Genomic DNA, 20453 nt, shown 5'->3' on the forward strand with positions numbered 1-20453 from the left:
AGGGGAGAGGGGCTCAGTCACCCAGACCAGCCCTGGAAAGCTATCTACTCCATGCTGTAACTCCGTGAGTTGGCTCTAGCCTGAGAGAATTCCACCACAGACGGCCTCCAGAAGGATGACTGAACTGAGCTTTGGAGCCACATTAGGAGGCAAATGTGATTGACTCAGTCTTCAGGCACTTGAATTTGCTGAACACAATGAGGCAGAGAGCTGAAAAAGCATGTGCCAGCGCCCACAGGGGCAGCGGAGAACAGCCACCGAAGCTTTAGGGAGTCTACTAGCAATCATGAATGCACTCTCTCTTTGCTATCCTAAAATTATCCAAATTCCACTCAATTTAACGTATAAAATTTGATTCTCATGGGTTAGTCTCTGTGTGTGCATGCATATTACTTGGGGCGTTCGCTAAACATTGATCAGGGCAAGGCGACTGCTCTTGCAGGATAAGGAACAAATACAAGATCTGTTCGTCATTTTCAACAACAAAAAGACATTGAGCACTTGTTGAATTCTCTTTATTAAAGATGTGAATCATGAAGGTCATGATCCAAACATACCTCTTATGGACATACCAAACATGCTAGCAGCACATTATATGTTATTTATGAGGAAATATGGAACTTTCAGTATAAAGAAAATAGATGGCCTTAAGAAGTTAGTAAGGAGATAATCACAATGCTTTACATTGTACTTTTCACAAAACTACAAATATTTCATATATTTTCCATCACTTTTATAATCTGTGTCTTAGATCTAAATATTTGGCTATGGTGGACTCTAGCATGACTTTTTTTTAACATTAAAAAATGTATTCCTACCCTAACAATCCACCCTAATAATCTTATAAAGGGACAATCAGAAGATTGGGGATCAGAAAATCTGGGGTCAAGTCACACTCTTTATCATGATGATATCTTTGACAAGTCTGATAAGGCCTTTACTCAGCTAAAGAAAAGGGGATGATTATTCTTACTTTGGAGGGCTCTTGTGAGTGACAAATGATATAATTATATGAATATAATTTGAAAAATTAATTTGCTTATGAAAATATTAGATGTTTCTATGTGCTTCTTTTGGACTCCTGTATACATTCAATAAGAGACGGCTTAGAAAAAGCCAGAAATAAAATGAAATTTCCAATTCAATAGGTTAGTACACATTGCCAGCTTTAATACACACCAAAATGAGCACTTTGGAGTTATAATTATACAGATTAGCTCTCCATGATGATCAAATGAACCAAGAATTCTTTATTTCAAATGTGTTCCTATAAAGTCATACTAAGGAGCATGTTACCAACCACATCATTAAAATGAAAAGAATTCAGCAAATTGTCCCTGGGGGAACTGGCAACCTCTCTACTTTTAATTTAGCTTCATTTAATGTTTCTATGAAAAAATTCCTGGCCAATTCAAATCCGGAAAACTGAGCATAGACTTATTAACACAGCAGTACAAACAGTATAAAAACAAGTTTTTAAGTACTAAACTGTATTTTGCTAATCTTTCCCCATTCCTGAGCTTTCTTTTTTTCAAATCAAGCACAATATATTATAAACAAAGAGTGACAGGAAAATCAATTTCTTATTAACTTAATAAAACTTCTATTGTGACAACACTATGGTTGAGGCAACATTGAATATGTCTGCTTGAAAAGTATAAGAGATGAAGTTTCTGGTGCTTTGCTGAGAATTTTTATAGGGAATCTGTTCAATAAGGAAATATGATTAATGCTTAATAACAAGAACAAATACTTATTGAAATACTGTGGACATAATTAGTAACATTTGAAACCGGACATTTGGACAATTACCTGAGAGGAATAGGGTGTCTCTGTATTTTTTTTCTGCATGGGAGGATTTCCATCCGCAGTCATTTCAATCATACAAGCAACTCCAGGGCTGCCGGCTGGCATTGTGTAGCTAGAAGTAAGACAGAAGAGGTCATTATTGTAGGTGTTATTGGCAAGAACAGGGTAGCTTCACACATGGGTGGTAAGTACTTCTTCAATGAGAAAGGTATTTTCTGGATCCTAGTAATACTGAAATATGGCCTTACCCAAGTGTGAACATTTTAGGATAGATAAAAGATATATTTCTTTTCTAATACTGCATTTTATTTTCCTCCTCTCCTCCTGACTTTAAATGAGGGCCCAAAATGCTTTCAGAAAGTTAAGTCCCCCACAAAAGGAACAGATCTTTGTGTGTCTAAGTAGGTAGGGATACATTTAAGCACTGCCCGAGGTTTGACATGTGTTCTCACTCATGTAGGAGATTGTTAGACCAGTAACATTAATGTTGAATCATGCTAAACTCCCTAGGTGGAAATTTCCCCTCCCTGGCGTACAGAGGAAATAGAAATGGAATAGGAAATGAAAGGATTTATACCCCAGAGCAGTGAGATTACACTGTGATACAGTTATCAGAACCGGAAGGCATACCACTAATGTACCGACTGGTACTGTATCTCCGAGATAAAGAAATGTGTAAGGTTAAGAGAATTTGTAGAATGAATAACAGATATAGTCAATCAATAATTGAACATTTATCAAAGTTTATAGAATGATGCAATCAAAAGAAAAAAGTACACATACTAAAGTTCTCGGCATACTCTTTAAGCGGTTATACCCTGCCATTTGCCATATGTAATAATTGTGACTTGCATGACCATGAAGTCTGTTCCCTAGAGAGTATTAGAAGTGGATTCAGTAATATTATTAATAGTGGCTATCTCTACATGCTGGAAATATGGCTGATTTAAAATTCCTTTTTGCTTATTTGTATTTTCTAAATTTTGGACAATGAGCATACCTAATTTTTATTTTCAATTTTAATCAATCAAGTTTGACATGGACTGAGGGGTTACTGGAATGAGGGATTTTTAAGTGTTAAAACCAAGAAAGTCCCCTGGCAAACTGGGAAGAGTTGGTCATTCTATTTTTAAAACAACAAGTTTTATTAAACAGGTAATGGTTAAATAATTTACTATTCTTTCCTTAAAATAACTTTGCATACTAAATTCAATGGAGATTCCCCCAACAAAATGAACACTCCTTTTCTTCTACCCCCATCCAAAAGACAAAGCAATCCCATATCCCTACAGCTTCTCTCTCTCTCCTCTTACCTTGAAATACAAATCTGAGATAGTCCTTCCAATATGTGATTCCACTACCTTTTTGGCCTTAGCTCTAATGTACCAAGCCCACTTCTGACTCATACCAATTGTTAGTTAGATTCAGTTGTCAACTTGGCCAGGTGAGCATACCTAGTCATGTTGTTGCGGACATAAGCCAATGGTACGTGAACCTCATCTGTTGCTAATTACATCTGCAGTCAGCTAGGAGGCATGTCTGCTGCAATGAGTGACGTTTGACTTAATTGGCTGGCGCTTAAATGAGAGAGCGCAATGTTGCACAGCCAAGCAGCTTGGCATTTCTCATCTCAGCACTAGCAGCTCAGCCCAGGCCTTTGGAGATGCAGAAAGTCACTCCGGGGAAAGTTGTTCGAACCCAGGGGCCTGGAGAGAAGACCAGCAGAGACCATCTTGTGCCTTCCACGTAAGAAAGAACCTCAGTGGAAAGTTAGCTGCCTTTCCTCTGAAGAACCAACAAAATAAATCCCCTTTTATTAAAAGCCAATCTGTCTCTGGTGTGTTGCATTCCGGCAGCTAGCAAACTATAACACCAATATTTCTATATTTTACTACTTTCTGGATTTGCATCTTTTTCACCAAGTATAGTTTCCAAGAGAATATTCAGATCACTGTTGAAAATGTTAAATATTCTCAGATTCTAGGAATAATCCCTAGTTATCCTTTTGTGTGACCTGCGTAGAGTAGGAATACATGAAGCATATCAATCATCAAGGTTGATATGGTCAGTGTGACATGGTGGATACTTTATAAAGGAATCGGAGGGAATTGCTCTCAGGGAATACATGTCCTTAATACCAAATAATATGATCCTTTATGTTTGTTGCACTTGGAGCTTGTTGAAATGTAACGCAATTGCAGTTTTACAAAAGGAAGCCATTTGATTTTATTTACTTTCTGTTACCGCCTCCTTTTCTTCCTTTGACTCTTCAACCGAATGATTCATTAGCTTGTCTACTAACTGGATGTGCTACTTTGAAAAATAATATTCTAATTCCACCAGTTTTTTCACACGTAGATTATTATCATATTTATTTTATAATGTTTTGTATTTGCTTATAGACTAAATAGTCACAAGAAACAAAAGAATGCTCTATAAAATTAGACATTATGCCAAATCAATCATTTGAGGAAACGCCAAGAGCATTTCCCAAATGCCTCTCAGATGTTGCTGAGGCCAACGAAGTTTAATGATTTAAAGACTTAAGAATCATATTTTGAGATAATCCATTGACTGGCGGAGTGATTTTAGACAAATCACTTAACCTTTCTTCCCTGAAGTATGATTATCCACAAAAGGAGGTAATCATTCTTAGCTCATAAATGGTTAGTGAGGATCACATTATTTTAATGTACATAAATCATCTGGTGGTAATATTAAAATGCAAGTTAAAGTAATTATTTGCTGACTAGACAGGGGTCTCTAAGGAAATTTTTATGAAATTAAATTACAGGACCAAATTGAAGTGTTCATCTACTTCTTATATTGCTTTTAATGAAATTCAAAACCAAATACTCAAGTTACATTATTTTAAAATTTAAAATCTGATAAAACAGACATGTTTTTCAGTGACCTTAACATGCTTTGTATTTAGGTCTTGCTTTGTAAGTATGCTAAGCAACATGTGCAGATATATTCTGTCTTGGAAAAACCAATTTGTAAATGCTTCGAAGACCGGCCCAAACTGCAAATTCAAGGTATCCAAAACCAAGAAAAGGGATATTAAAAATGTAAACAAAGGAGATTGGGTTGGTTAATCGAATCAAATACCTTTATATAATTAAATGCTAGCAAATCCTCAGACTAGAGATGTAGAATAATAGCTAATGATATGGAAAAGTATTCATGTAAAAAAAAAGATGAAAACAATTTGGATGAGATGATATCTCTTTAGAAATAATACCAGAAGTACATCTACTGATACTGTAGTTGCATATTGTGGCTGATATATATATATATATTTTTTTTTGTATGCTTATGGCAGGGTCAAATTTCATTATTTTTTCCATGTGAGCATCCCATTATTCCAGCACCATTTGAAATTGTTTGTTTGTTGTTTGTCTTGCTTTGTTTTTTGGAAAGTGCTACAATTGGGAATTGAACCTGGGTCTCCCGCATGGCAGGCAAGAATTCCACCACTGAACTACCCTTGTACCCCACTGTGGCTGATTTTTCATGCATCTTTTTCCTTAATTGTATTTTCTAATTTTGGGGCAATAAACACAAATACTTTTATTTTTCATATTCATCTTTTAAAGTAAAAATTCAGTTTTCAAAAAATCAAGCATTAAATAATTTGCCAATACTTTTCTTAGATACTGTTCTGTGCTCCCTGTTGTTTCCTGGATTCCCTGTCCAGGCAGATCTGTCTATCTTCTTGCTAAGTACACCTTTTTTTTTGCATGGGCAGGCATCCCAAATCGAACCCGGGTCTCTGGTATGGCAGGTGAGAATTCTGCCCCCAAGCCACTATCACACCGTCCCTAAGTGTACTTTTGATCTGAAGAACTATGTATTCCTTCACTTTTGGAAGGCTCTTCTTTGAATCACCTCAGATACTGATTTTTGGCATGCCTTGAAATCTGATTTTAGAACATCTACTAGATATTTTTTTTGCAGGGGAGGTTACTAAACTAGCCTCCAAGTTTCTTAATTTTTATTTTTTCAATATCTTTGTCTGTCTTCTCTGATACCAGTTTTTTCTTCAACTGTCTCCAAGTTAGTTATTCTATCTACTAAGTTTTAAATGTTTATGAATATTCTTTTTTAATCCAGAGATTTTGAGTCTTTTCCATAATTTATTTTGGAAATAAAAAGCAAAATTTATCACTTCTCTTTATAAATGAAAGTTATTCATACCCTCATTTATGCTTCCTAGTATCTCAAAAATACACACTTTAATGCTTTTGTCAGAATCTCCCATAACTTCATTTTAACTAGAGTGATTACATGTCATGTACCGATTTGCCCATTTGCTTTCTCGGCATTCAGTGTTGTCATGTGTTCTAAAACTGTGCTGTGCGGACTCACCTCGAGTGGAAAGTATTTTTGTTTTTCTTTTTCCCTATTCCTTTCTTTCCTGTTCTCTTGCCTTGACCCAGTCCTACCTGTTTACGCTACCTGATCCTTTGCGCACTGAAACCAGACTCTTGGGTACTGGGTATTTGTTAATCCTGCCCTATGATACTGAAGGCATCCACACGTCCATCCACAGAGCCAACGGCGGCTGCTTGGTGCAGTTTGGGTCAGGACTATGGCTCTATTCTGTTGTCTTCTTGGGCTGGTAACTTGACAAAAGTCAGATTCCCAGATGGCAGTCTCTCTCTCTCTCTGTGTCCTTCCATCATCCATCACCTATTATCTACATCTAGCTAGCTCGCTCTATCATCTTTTTAATCTTTCGTAAGAATTCTAGAATGAACAGTTTTAGTTTAAACCATAGCGGCCAAGCTCTTGGCTTCCACTTCTGTTTCTAGATCTGTATCTTGGCAGACCAGCAGCATTGGCTCTTTCACTGCTCTGCAATATTTGTTCTGTTTCTTGTCCAGGAAGATGTTTGCCTTGTTTTTGAACCTATCTTTATGTTTTTAGTCATCTATTTTTTTTAATTTTCTCTATCTTTGATATGTGTTTGACCACTGAGGAGTAGCATCAAAGCATGGAATTACAGAGTCATCTTGACCATAAGTCCCATATTTTCTCCTCTGATAGTAAAGAAAACAGCAATAAAAGATTAAACCAAGTCCTTGTCTTTGAAGGAACATGTGAATAGTGAGTTATCTTTAATTTATGAGAGCCTGAATGAAGTAAAATTAAACAAGGAAGTGACTTTATGATTATGTTGGCTTTAACTTTGGAAAGACTAATTTCCTTAGCTTTTTCCATTCCAGGTTTGCTTTGTGCTAAATTCATTTCAATACATCTGTCTCACATTTTTTTCAGTGGCATAATTCAAAAGCACGTAAACAAAGTGATTTGTTTTCCATTCAGAGAGAGATAGGAGGTATGGATTTTTTCTCTCCCTCTAAAATAGCTATGTTTGATTTGTCAAATCTAGGAATTATATGAGTCATTGACATTAAACCATTATGAAATTAAAAGCTTTAAGGAACTATTGCAGTGCTGTGTTGAAGGCATACAAAACATGATTCTTGTATAATTGCAGCATCTATAGAGTTTTGAAGCCATGATATAAAAGTAGCAAAATTACAGCACCAAATGCTTCTAGGGAATTTTGCAAAATTCATGATATTAAACACTTTCACAGGTGCAAAACATAAATGTTGTTTTCTCCTGTCACTAGCATCATCAGCAATGATGCTACCTTGTTTATTTTAGATTTTGGATATGAATCAACTTTGCCAACAAGCTTATGCCTTTTTTTTTTTTACCTGAATTAGACTTTAGAAATGAAGACAGAAAGAAATTCTCTACAGTGGTAACTTGCAGTATAGATAACTGTTAAATGAATCTCCAAATTAATAACTATTGAATTTCTAACCAATATAGCTAGCCATAATGTTTACTGAATTAAATATATTGTTCTGAAGTGAATGGATAGCATACATATTATATGCCAACCTGGAACTTTCACTTAAAAGAATTTTCTTAGGCTAGGCTTAGGATGGAGAGAATTTAAATTCAAACGCTAGCAGCTATGATTTCCATGTTCAACCAAAAGTTTTAGCTGAGTTGTCAGCTCTATATGAGAATAGCTAAAATGGGAAACTTGCAGACTAGAGACTGAATATCAGCAGATGGCAGTAAAGGTATACGGCAGACACAGAGGTAATGAAAGGCGTCTGGTTCCTCTAAAGATTGACTCAGGATCTAATTGATGATATGATTGTTTTAGCTCCTTGTTTGTAACAGGAAAATATGGAAAAGTATATTTAAAAGATTATGTACCTGGCAATATGGGTGAAATCATCCAGAGACATACAGCTTTCCTTACCAGTTCATGGAGCTAATGTGATTGTTGTGGCTGTGTGAACATATTTAGGAAAATGCTATGTAAGCATATGATAGCTTCATACAGCCCTATCAACATGGCCATATTTCTTGCAGTTGTCAGTGTGACTCTGCAAAATCTAAATGTTAAAACATTTTAGAAAAGAACCAGGCACAAAAGTCATAGTTCGGACCCTTAAAAAAAAAAAAAAAGGCAACGTAGGCACACCAAAAGCATCCCTAAACATCCTTTTTTGTTGTTTATAGGGTCAAGGAGTTGGTCCACCTGGCCATTCAAAAAGCTTATACAAGGTGCTTTGTGACCTCTGATAAGTGATTGTCCTGAGGACTGCCTGTCTCTGGATGATTGTGATGCAGTGGTCATTAGTTTTAGATTTTTATTTCGTCTCCTTTCTGACTGACAGAACATCCCAAATGTAGTTCATAATAAATTACAGAGAAAACCGAACCATTTTCCTGTGACGCACTGACATGAAAGACAGGATTTGCAATAATTCCTGGTGACTGCTGAAGCAGGAGCTTCATTTACACCCTTGATTAGCCGGAGCAGTCGTCAAGGGAACATTTAACCGGCCGACAAGAGATATCAGATTTTCCGAGAAGCATGATTTTATTTCTGACTATATTTTCCAATTCATGAGCTATGGGGATCTATAGCATATTCTACAGAGTTCACCGTCTACTGGTAGCGTCTGTAAAAGTGGAGATGGCCAAAACTCCCTTGCTTTGTTTAACCAGGAAAAGCATTGATGTAATGACCACTACTACTAAAAAAAGTGGACTTTGCTATTTATTTGACCTGGCATTTGGTTTTAACCTATTAGAACATGAGGAGTTTCAATGATGAGCTAGAGCAGGTTAGCACCAGCTCATGATGGCTGATTCTGTGCATCTATTCCCAACTCCACATTGAGTGACTTCAGGTTAGTGGCGTGAAATTGGCCATGGTGGGAGTATTCATACCAGGGAAAGTTAAAAATTTGTCAACACACCACTAAGCTTCTTGAACATATCTTAGTAGCATTAAGCATTCACTTAGAATAAGTACATTAAGAACATTTCAAAGACCAACTTCACTGCTGCCATTTCATTTGGAATTTCAGTATACAATCTTCTTTATTTATTATCTATTAGTTCATAGCTCCAGATTGGATCTAGCTACTCTGATGGTGACTGTTGATTTGAAGAATATTATTCCTAAAACCTACACATACTCAACATACAATACCAGATAGTATTTAATTTTGCACTTCACTTCCAATTCTTGTTACTAGTTCAATTTATTTATTTTTAGCAGTTTTGAAGAGTATTTATAGGTAAGCCACTGAATAATCAATCAAAACTAGTTTAAAATATTTATTCCTGATTCCTTTCTAATACTTATACTCACACATGCACATATTTTAAGAGACTAAAGTTTTCCAAGGTGAAAGATCATATGGAAAAAATCAATTTTGATAAGAGACATAGATTTCTTTCACCAAATTTGAACAAAAAGCAATTCTAAAGTTATGGGCATGCAGAGATTCACTTCCATTAAGTTGCAATTGAAGTTGAAGGATGGGTTTCATTTTTTCCTCAGGGAGAGGCCATATGTGTACCTGGTCATTTTTTTTTCTAGATAGTGATGGTTGTGTCTTTCTAATATGATTACCTTATGCTAACGATAAGTGAGTAGTTTTCCTGTTTTTAAAATGCTATATTTTTTACATGGATAGTATGATTTTATGGCATGTAATTTTCTTGGCAGTGCATTTTACTTTTTTTTTTTTAGTATGGGCAGGCACCGGGAATCGAACCTGGGTCTCTGGCACAGCAGGTGAGAACTCTCCTGGCAGTGCATTTTAACTGAGATTTGCGAAAAAAGTATTTATACAGTATCATGTTAAACCCAGTGAAGTCAGTAACAACTCTAGCTTTTATTAAAGATTATGAAAAGGGAATAAAGTAATCGAGATGCAATGGGTTTAATTTTCAGAAGCACTCTCTGAGCCAAAGTTGTAAATATTCTCATCACTTTGAGTGTAAAAAAGCTGTTTGATCCAGTGAGCCATATCTCAGATCAATACCTCTTTGGTTTCATACTTCTTTGCCAGCCAGCACACTAAGAGCCCCACACCTTTGTTTTTAAATTTTTCTCTGGGAAAGTTCAACTATTTCTTATTTTAAATATGTAACTTTTTTTTCCTTGTTTTTGAAGTTTTATGTATGCCACCTCCCTCTCCACCTCTCTCTCTCATATGCCTTTGTCAAACATGGCTTCTTCATCTTTAAAATTTCATATACAGAGACAAGAAAAGTCAGGTTCTTACCCCAAGTAAATTTTCAAATTGGAGCTGCCCAGACAAGTAGAATTTTAAAAATTAAAAAAATATAAAAATAGATGGTGTTGGGGATTGAATCATGTCCCCCAAAAGGCATGTTCAGTTCCCAACACCTGGATGTGAACCCATTGTAGAGAAGATCTCTTCAAGATGTTACTTTAGTTAAGGTGTGGCTTAATTGACTCAGACTGGATTTTTTTTTTATTTTACATGACAGGCATTGGGAATCAAACCCAGGTCGAGAACTCTGCCTGCTGAGCCACTGTGGCCTGCCCCTCAGACTAGATTTTAATCCAGATTACTGGAGTCCTTTATAAGAAGTGTGAATGCCAGATGGAAGAGAGAGGTCTTGGGAAGTAGCCAGAAACTGGAAGTCAACGGGTCCAGAAGAGAAAGAAGATGCCTCCATATGCATTGCCATGTGACAGAAATGCCAAAGACTAAGGATTGCCGGATTCCAAGGATCCAACCTGGGAATACTGTAGTCTTTGGGGAGGAAGCACCATACTGAACCCTGATTTTGAACCCTTAGCCTCAAAACTGTGAGCCAATAAATCCATCATTTAAGCCAACCCATTGTATGGCACTTGTTTAGCAACAACAGAAGACATTCATAAAATATCTGTAATCTAGGCTTAATTATTGAAATAATTATTAGTATCTCCTTAATTGAGAGTCCATTTCTTATTAATAGCTTCAATGAAAGCAACTGCAAGATTTCAAGATTGAGGGATTCAACTGAACAAACGAACTTGAGTATTAAAAAAAAAGTTTCTTGTTGCAACCTTTTAATAGTGATACTATATTTCTCTAGTTGTTCTTGATAAGAAAAACAATGACACTAAACATTTAGAAAAATGTCCAGAAGATGATAAGTGAAATACTCCAAGCAAAAGCAAAATCCACATTGTCTCACGTATAGAGAAAGGTCACTGATGGTTTGAAAGTTTTATATTGCCTGATGACCATAGCAAACTAAATAATTTCAAGACCCATAGGCTCAAACCCACACAGAAATTTAATAAATTCTAAAATCTATAATCTGTGCTAATTTACTTATTTATATAATCTCAATAAAAAATATGGTTTAAGGCAGCTTTCAATATGAGATAAAAAAGTAAGGAAAAGAAAAATGACAGAAAACCTGTGGAGAAAAAATAAAGCATAAAAGAAATTTGGTCCCAGGCAAATAATCATAAATGAAAATGAAAATGGATGTAATTCATTTAATAATTTTTTTAATTAAAATTTTTTTAAATACCAAAAAAACACCAAACAAATGCAAACATTCCTAACTTTTGATTATTCTGTTCTACATATATAATCAGTAATTCACAATATCACCACATAGTTGCATATTCATCATCATCATGATCATTTCTTGGACCATTTGCATCTATTTAACAAATGTTTTAATATATAGAGAACACTGCTATAGGTGGGGCAGGTGGTCGGAGAGAAGAAACGGTTGCTTCACTGGAAGTCATTCACTGAGTATAAGAAGGGAACATATCATCATTCTTTATAGAATAAATAACTGATAGAGATCAATTTTCACTAACACCAGAGGAAGCACAGCCAAGAAGCCCGCAGCAGCAGTCGAGGTTAGTATTAGTGATAAATGACAGACTTTTAAAACACCTTCAAGGCTGAAATCAAACAGAGACAAGTAACACTGGGAAGATTTTACTTGTAGAACATCAGTAGTGATCTCTTGATTGTCAAAGCTTGTGATGATTGAAAGGGGAAGGAGAGGCGAAAATGGAAGTAGGGAATTCCAAAAGCACCTTACCTATTATTTCTAGGAAAACAACAAACAAAGGAGCAACAGGGAATTATCTTTGCACCATCTTTAGCTTTGCTGCTTTCCTTCTGCTTCAGGACTTGGTGCCTTCATGGTGTTCTGTCTCCTTCCTATCTATTTTAAGCAGCGCTTAACTAATCAAATAGCGTAAAATGATGAAGATCTTCGTGGGGTATGTGCTTCCATTATTATCTGTTTTAATTTAAGCCATGGCTTCTCAAAACAGAATAATTTGCTCAATTTAATAAGCACTGGTGTAGCATTTTATGGGTCATATATTATTTAATAGTTTAAAATCTCAATTATTTTAATTTTAGCATTCTTTAAAAATATTTTTAAAACAATAAACCCTATGAAGCAGGTAGAAGCATTTTTTTTTTTGCATTTAAAGGTGAATTGAGGCACAGAGTGGCTAAGTAATTTGTCTAAGATTATACGGTCTATATGCAACAGAGCTGGGTTTTGAACCTAGTGCTCCCAGTTCCAGAATCCATGCTGCACAACTGTATTGCCTGATACTTCAATTTCTGATTCCTAATGTGGGTATTATAAATCTCCAGGCACTTACATTGAGCTGGCAGATCTACCCCTAATTTGCTGGCAGCAAATAATTAATTTTTTGGTTTAACTGAGACAGGAATGTTTTCCATCTTCCTTTACTTCTGAAGATATCTTTACCTTCACCACTTACCCTATCCTCTTATAGTGAAGGACAAATTGACTCCATTCACCCCATCTCTCTTAATTTTAGTCCTTCCTTCCATTGTATTCCTCATGTCCTCAGTTTCTTCTTCCCTAATTCCAATCCTCTGACTAAATCTACCCCTCCATCCTTCCCAATTTGCCATGATGTCTCTCACTTGGACTGGACTATTGTATGAGTGCTAAAGAGAGCAAGGGGCACTGAAAGCAACATCTGTTTGGACACCACAAACATACCTTTGGGACCTCATTAATAAGTAATAAGAAGGAGAGGGAGGCATACTGCCCCGTCCTGAAGTATGGGTGCTGCTTTGGTGCCAGCATCCAGGCAGGGCACCCAGGAGAAAATCATAGCGCCTTAGAGAGCCAAGAGTGAGTTTCCTTGGGAACGTCTGTGATCTATCATCTTGGGACACTTGCCATTCTAGTTATTGAGGGTGGGGGATTTGAAGGACTGAATATCTATGGGAAATTACATTATTACAACATAGGTTCTCATTTGACTCCACACACTAGTGAGATCTGATGAAAATCAGTTCATGTTCATTGTTCTGTTTGTTTTGTGTCTGTTTCTCTATCTGGCCTTCACGTCCTTCAGAGTAAAGATGCATCTGATCCTCCTTGGGAACCTCACCACTGAGCATAGTGTCTGATGCTTAATGCACACAAAATACCCATTGGCTGAACTGAACTCAGGGAGCCTTGGTAATCTGGGTGGAACAGTTTTCTCAGAGATGCAGTTATGTTGCTGTGCTGGTTTGAAAGGATATATGTACCCTAGAAAGGCCATGTTTAAATCCTAATCTCATTTTATAACTCCAGCCATTTCTTCTAACCCCTATTCAGCACTATATGTTTGAATCTGTAATTAGATCATCTCCCTGGAGATGTGACTCAATCAAGAGTGATTGTTAAAACTGGATTAGGTGAAGACATGTCTTGATTAGTTCACTGGAATTGTATAAAAGAGGAAACATTTTGGAGAATGAAAGGAGATTCGGAGAGAGGAGAGAATGCTGCAGCACCAAGAAGCAAAGAGTCACACCCGCCAGCGACTTTTGGAGATGAAGAAGGAAAACACCTCTAGGGAGCTGGAGAGGAAGATAAGCAGATGACTCGGTGTTCACCCTGTGCCCTTTCAGCTGAGAGAGAAACCCTGAGCCTATTTGCCATATACAAACAGGCTTTCTTGAATCAAGATATCTTTCTCTGGTTGCCTTAGATTGGACATTTCTATAGCAACTTATTAAATTCCCCTTAAAAAAAAGCCATTCCATTCCTGGTATATTGCATTCCAGCAGCTAGCAAACTAGAACAGATGCTGACCCTATCCACAGCCCATTTACATTCTATCTGTTCTCCCCATGTGAAAAGCTAGTCGTTTAGCACATTCACTCATTACTATGAAGTGCAAGTGCAGTCAAAAATGAGCCGGGTGCTAAACCCAATTCTGATATTAGCTGGTTATTTATGTGACTTTAGACTAATGTTTCAGACCTCTGTGTGTTTCTTGATATGTAAAGGGATTTATACAGTCCATTCTTCTAAACCTTGTGTTTTCTTCTAAATCACCCAGTGTTCAGTTATTTTGTCTGAGAAATAACGTTTTGGGAAATCAGAGATCCACGCTGTGACCTTTCTATCCCTTTTGATTTATATCCCTGTCTTTTGCACAAACATTGGTGCCAAGCTTATTGTTACTTAGTCCTGAGAAAATATGAGGGATTGATTTTTAAAATTGGAGCTGAGTTCAGGAATATACATGTGATATTTCATTTGAATGCATAAATTAAAGTAGTTTGCTCTGGAAAATAAAGATTTAGTTGTGACCTACAACTACCATAAAAACCAGATGGGATTCAGAACAGCACATTTCAGTAAAAAAAAACCATCTCTTTTTACATATTTAGGTCCCTATTTCGTGTATTTCCTTTGGCTTTTTTCTTAAATTCAAATTCCTTAAATTTCTACATTTGTAATATTTTTTGAAATGCACGTTATTTGGGGAAGTGCAAACTAACACTTTATTTTTCTCTTTATTTTTTCTTAATTTTTCATTTACCATTTTCATTTTTTTCTCTCTTTCTTTTCCTTAATTGTTTAATTCTTAATCGTTTTACTTCAATTGTTAATTGTATTTGTAGACACACAGTTGAATAGTGGCTATCTTTTGTGGTTGGTGTATCAACTGAAATGTGTTTCTGGTAACATATTGGGTTTTCAAATGCAAACATAGAGCATGTGCTTGGCTGAAAAACGGCCTCCCACAGATATGTCCACATCCTAATCCCTGGAACCTGTGCATGTGACTGTATTTGGAAAAGGGATCTTTGCAGATATGATTAAATTAGGGAGCTTGCAATGAGGAGTTCCCCCTGGATTATCCGGGTGGGGTCTCAACACCTTTACAAGTATCTTTATGAAGGTAAAGCAGAGATTTGAGACACACACAGGGGAGAAGGGGAAGAAGTCTAGGTGAAAATGGAAGCCAAGGAATGCCAACACACCACATAAACAGGAGCCTGCAAGAAATAGATTCTCCCCCAAGGCTCCAGAGAAAAGACTGTTCTATTGACATCTTAATTTCTGAGTTCTGGACTTCAGAACTGTGAAAGAATGAATTCTATCATTTTAAGAAACCAAGGTTGTAGTCATTTGTTACAGCAGACACAGGAAACTAACAAAAAGCAGAAAGGTTGTTTTGTTGTTGCTGTTTTAGCAAACGGCACTGAGAATAAGAGATTGAATACTAGCAATGCTCAATAGTTAAAATGGAGTTCAGATATGCATGAGATTTGAATGTGTGTATATTGAATTGTAAGTGTACACCTTATTAAGACACTCAATAATCTAAAGGATTTGGACTCAACAAATCTCAGCAGTGGAGTGGATATGAAACACAGATCAGAAAGCAATAGCGTATCACCTCTTTTAACATTTTCACAGTGTAGTCTAATTTGACAGGCAACACTGATACAATCAGTACAAATCTATTGCAAACATTCAAAATCTAATATCTGCATCTATTGCAATTCAAATAGAGCAATAAAAGCATTCTAACAGACCTCTGTAAAGTGTAAAGGGGATTATGCTCACTATTTTATCAAACACCAAGGGCTTGGTGGTTGCATAGTGTCTTGGTGGTGACTAGAAAAGAATTGGTAAAAACTATTCACAGTTTTCATTCTGCTACCATTTTATATTATCTAAAGTACAAATGTCTAAAATAAAGTATCTAGAAACATTCCCTTTGAATTCATTCTTATGGCTTTTCTGGGGGGATGGGATTATACTTACTATCTATGATAAAAAGAAGTATAATGATATCCCAGGACTTCTGTCAATTGCAGATTTTGTTTTCATAGACAACCCATGTAGCAAACTTTTCAGTATTCGGTGATATGGATCGAATCATGTCCCTGACAAAGACATATTCAAATCCTAACCTCTGCTCCTGTGGCTATGAACTCATTTATAGTTAGGATTTTTGAAGATCCTATTAAGATGAGGTCAAACTGAAGCAGGTTGGGCCTTGATCCAATATGACTGGATAACTTTTACGTAGGAATGAGAAGTAGGAGCCAGCACCCATGCGGCAGGACCAGAGATTGAGATGTGGACTGTTGGTAAGCCACCATCATAACGCCGCAGACTTCGGAGAAAGCATGGCTGCGGATACCTGAATTTTGAACTTTAAGCCTTCAAAACTGTGAGACAGTAAATTCCTGTTGTTTAAGTCAACTAGTTTACAGTATTTGTTATAGAATCCCTGGCAAACTAAAATCTTGAATCAGCTGAGTATCTAGTGTCCAGATGTTGGGGAAAGTAATGCAAATATTAAAATCATGAGTTCTTTATGTCAATGATGGTATTGTAGACAGATGGAGAAACCATATTCTTTTCTTCTTAAGATTTCCTGGAGTCCAATCACTATGGTGACTCCAGAAGCACCTCTATTTTATACTATGAAAGTATAAAGGGAATACTAACATAGAGTGGTGTGTACAAATGAGGAAACTCTACCCTCCTTGTGTAAGCTCCCTAAATATCCTCTCTATCTGAGTTTCTGAATTGTGAAAGGGTTCTCATTTTGTCTATGCATCACCCAGCACTTAGATTTCCTTGAATGATAGCTTTTGAAAGTAAAAAGTACTAGGTTTAATAGGGATATTAAAATACATAAATGATTAAATTTTTCATTCTGAATAAATACTTAAGTAGGGGTCATGTGGATCAAGTTACTTTCCTTTCTAGTACTTAAGGCACACAGGAAAGTTCCTTTTTCTCTCTTCACAGTCCATTACAAATGTAAGAATCCATATTGGTCTCATGCAATTTTTACCAACAGAATAAAAGAATTTACCGGATCTTATAGAGGAGAATGTTAGTTAATCATATATTTGTACATGTCAATATGGAATAGAGTAAACAATATTTAGAATGAAGGGATCTTAGTGATGGGAAGGACTTGGGATGCACAGTCCATTATTCAACTCAAGTGAAGATAACTTTTAAAGGCTTTGTAAAGATTGACCTTCAACCTCCGTTTGAATATTCCCTTCTAAAGAGAGTTCATTTTGTCACACGATGATCTCTTCATTGTTTATCAACTCTGCTTTTGTACAAAAGCTATCCCTTCTCTCTTACTCCTCCTTTATTGAGTCAAAGCATCCTCAAATTAATTTCCCCCCATAAATCACAAGTCTGCTTCCTTTAAAGAATACTCTAAGCCTTTTACTCTAACAAAGACATATAGCTATTAAATATATTTTCCTATCATATTTTACTTTTTCAAAAGGATTAAAATGAAAGTATAAAGAATGAAGGATTTTAGGTAAATTTATTATGGCCTAATTTTATCTCTGAACTTGAGCAAGCATATTAAAAAATACATTTGCAAACAAGCAATAAAAAATATAATATTATAGTTTTACAATAAATGATAGGTCAGAAATTCTATTGGAACTATTCTTTAACATATTATTCAAACCCAGGTATAAAGCCTTCATTAATTGTTAAGACTTCTTATCTATTTAAGGTACATTAAGAACATTTAAAATTTCATTAAATCACAGTCAAACAGAATATAGTCAACAAGAAAATCAAATACATTTTAATCATCGGAAAATGTAGAAATTATGTTTTCTAGAACCACTCAAATTAGTCATATTGATAGGGTTTTGTATATGTAAATTCAATAGCTAAAATATGATTCAGACACAAATGAGATTAGAATATGTATATATTGAATTGAGAGTGGAGATATGCTATTAAGATAAACAGATAATCTACATGATTTGGCCTTGACAAATATTCAACTATGGAGTCACTGAGAAAAAGACATCAAAAAGAAATAGTGCCTTTTATCTTGAACATTTTCACAATGCACTCTAACTTGTCATGGAATCTTATTTAATCAACATACATTCAATGCAAAGTAAATGGAAGTAAAAGTAGACCTAGATTCCTAGTAGAGTGTCATTGGTCATGCCCGTATTATGAAATGGTCTACAATAGGAATGTACTCAGATTAATAGACCCATTCTAGGGTTCAGAAAGTGCTAAATTAAAATGAAAAAAAAAAGTTGAAGAGAGAATGATTAAGGGCAATAAAAAGTAATGATACTTCTAATACCACTACTGCCACTAAAAACTAAAAATTGAATAGGACTTACTAAATGTCAGGAACCAAATGCTCTTTTATATTAATTTAATTCTCATAACAACTTACAGAAGTAGGTAATATTATTCTACATTAGCCATTTTATAGATAAGGGAAGCACAGGAATGGAAATGACTTGCCCAAGCTCACAAGGGACAGAACCAGAATATGGCCCAAGGAACTCATTCCCTGAGTCTGTATACTTGACTGCTATGCTAGTAGTCTCCAAAATTGGTCTCCATGTTGGAATTACCTGCAGGGGAGGTCTCAAAAAGTTCTAACTGGCAAGCCACACTTCAGACTAATTAACTCTCAATCTCTGGGGTAGGACTCAGGCACCAGTCTTTTTTAAAGCTCCCCAAGTGATTCCAATGTTCAGACAAGTTTGAGAATCCCTGTGCTATCCTATGTTGCCCTAAAGTGGTAGGAAAAAAAATTAGAGTTGTTAAATCAGGAAATATACAATAGGGGCATTAAGAAAAACAAGGGGACAACCTTAAGCAAAATGAAAACATGAAAAAAATGGCATTCTCTTACCATGATAAAATTAAACAACAAAAAATGAATTAAGACAATATTGAATTGGGTGACAAATATTATGAGTACCTGTGGTAGTTAGATTCAGTTGTCAACTTGGCCAGGTGAAGGTATCTAGTTCGTTGCTGTGGACATGAGCCAATGGTACGTGAACCTCATCGGTTGCTGATTACATCTGCAGTCGACTAGGAGCTATGCCTGCTGCAATGAATGCTGTTTGACTTAATTGGCTGGTGCTTAAATGAGAGAGCTCAATGTATCACAGCCCAAGCAGCTCAGCATACCTCATCTCGGCACTTGCAGCTCAGCCCAGGCCTTTGGAGATGCAGAAAGAAATCACCCCAGAGAAAGTTGTTGGAACCCGGAGGTCTGGAGAGAAGGCCAGCAGAGATCACCTTGTGCCTTTCCACGTAAGAAACAACCTCAGTGGAAAGTTAGCTGCCTTTCCTCTGAAGAACTAACAAAATAAATCCTTTTTATTAAAAGCCAACTTGTCTCTGGTGTGTTGCATTCCGGCAGCTAGCAAACTAGAACAGGTTTGGTAATGGAGGGCTGGCTCACAGGCAAAATTTGCCAACCCTTGATCTTGGTACTGGGCTTCAAAAATAGTAAAATTGAATGCAGTAATTATCAACCAGAGCAATTCTGCCCTTCTGGTTTGGTTTGCTAAAGCTGCCAGAATGCAATGGATTGGCTTTGCAATGGGACTCAGTAACTTACAATTTATAGTTCTAAGGCTGTGAAAATGTCCAACTCAAGGCACCAACAGGGCAATACCTGGACTCTGAAGACAGACTGCTGTCATCCAGGGCACCTCTGTCACATGGGAAGGCACAGGCCAGCATCTCCTGGTTCTTTTCTCCCAGGTTTCATTGTTTTCAGGTTCAGGTTCCAATGACTTCCTTCCCGAGCTTCTGTGGGTCCTTTCTTAGCTTCTCCAGGGCTTTTCTCTTCAAACTCTTAATTTCACCTCTTAACTTGTGTATAAGTTTTATCCTCTTATAAAGGACTCCAGTAAGGGGATTAAGAACACCTTGAATGGGGTGGGTCACATCTCAATCGAAATAACCTAATCAAAGATCCCACCTACAATAGCTTGCCTCCACAGGAATGGATTAAAAGAACATGACCTTTTCTGGGGCACATAACAGCATGAAAGCACCATACCTTCCTTAGGGAGTTAAAGGGAATGCTTGTCTGGAGATATATTTGGTTGTTTTTGGGTGGGGAGTTCCTGATATTTAGTCGGTAGAAGCCAAGGATGCTGCTCAACATCCCACAATGCATAGGAGAACCACCACGA

General features: G+C 36.4%; 1 protein-coding gene across 1 annotated transcript in view; it reads right to left on the reverse strand.

Moving 5' to 3' along the window:
• The window catches only part of EYS (EGF-like photoreceptor maintenance factor), a 1737133-nt gene that overhangs the window by 278637 nt on the left and 1438043 nt on the right, over positions 1–20453 (reverse strand). Inside the window, 1 exon segment of the mRNA XM_077159432.1 lies at positions 1813–1921. Within this exon segment, the coding sequence (XP_077015547.1) occupies positions 1813–1921 (109 nt within the window).

This window comes from Tamandua tetradactyla, chromosome 5 (assembly GCF_023851605.1).
Source record: "Tamandua tetradactyla isolate mTamTet1 chromosome 5, mTamTet1.pri, whole genome shotgun sequence".
Classification (NCBI taxonomy): Eukaryota; Metazoa; Chordata; class Mammalia; order Pilosa; family Myrmecophagidae; genus Tamandua; species Tamandua tetradactyla.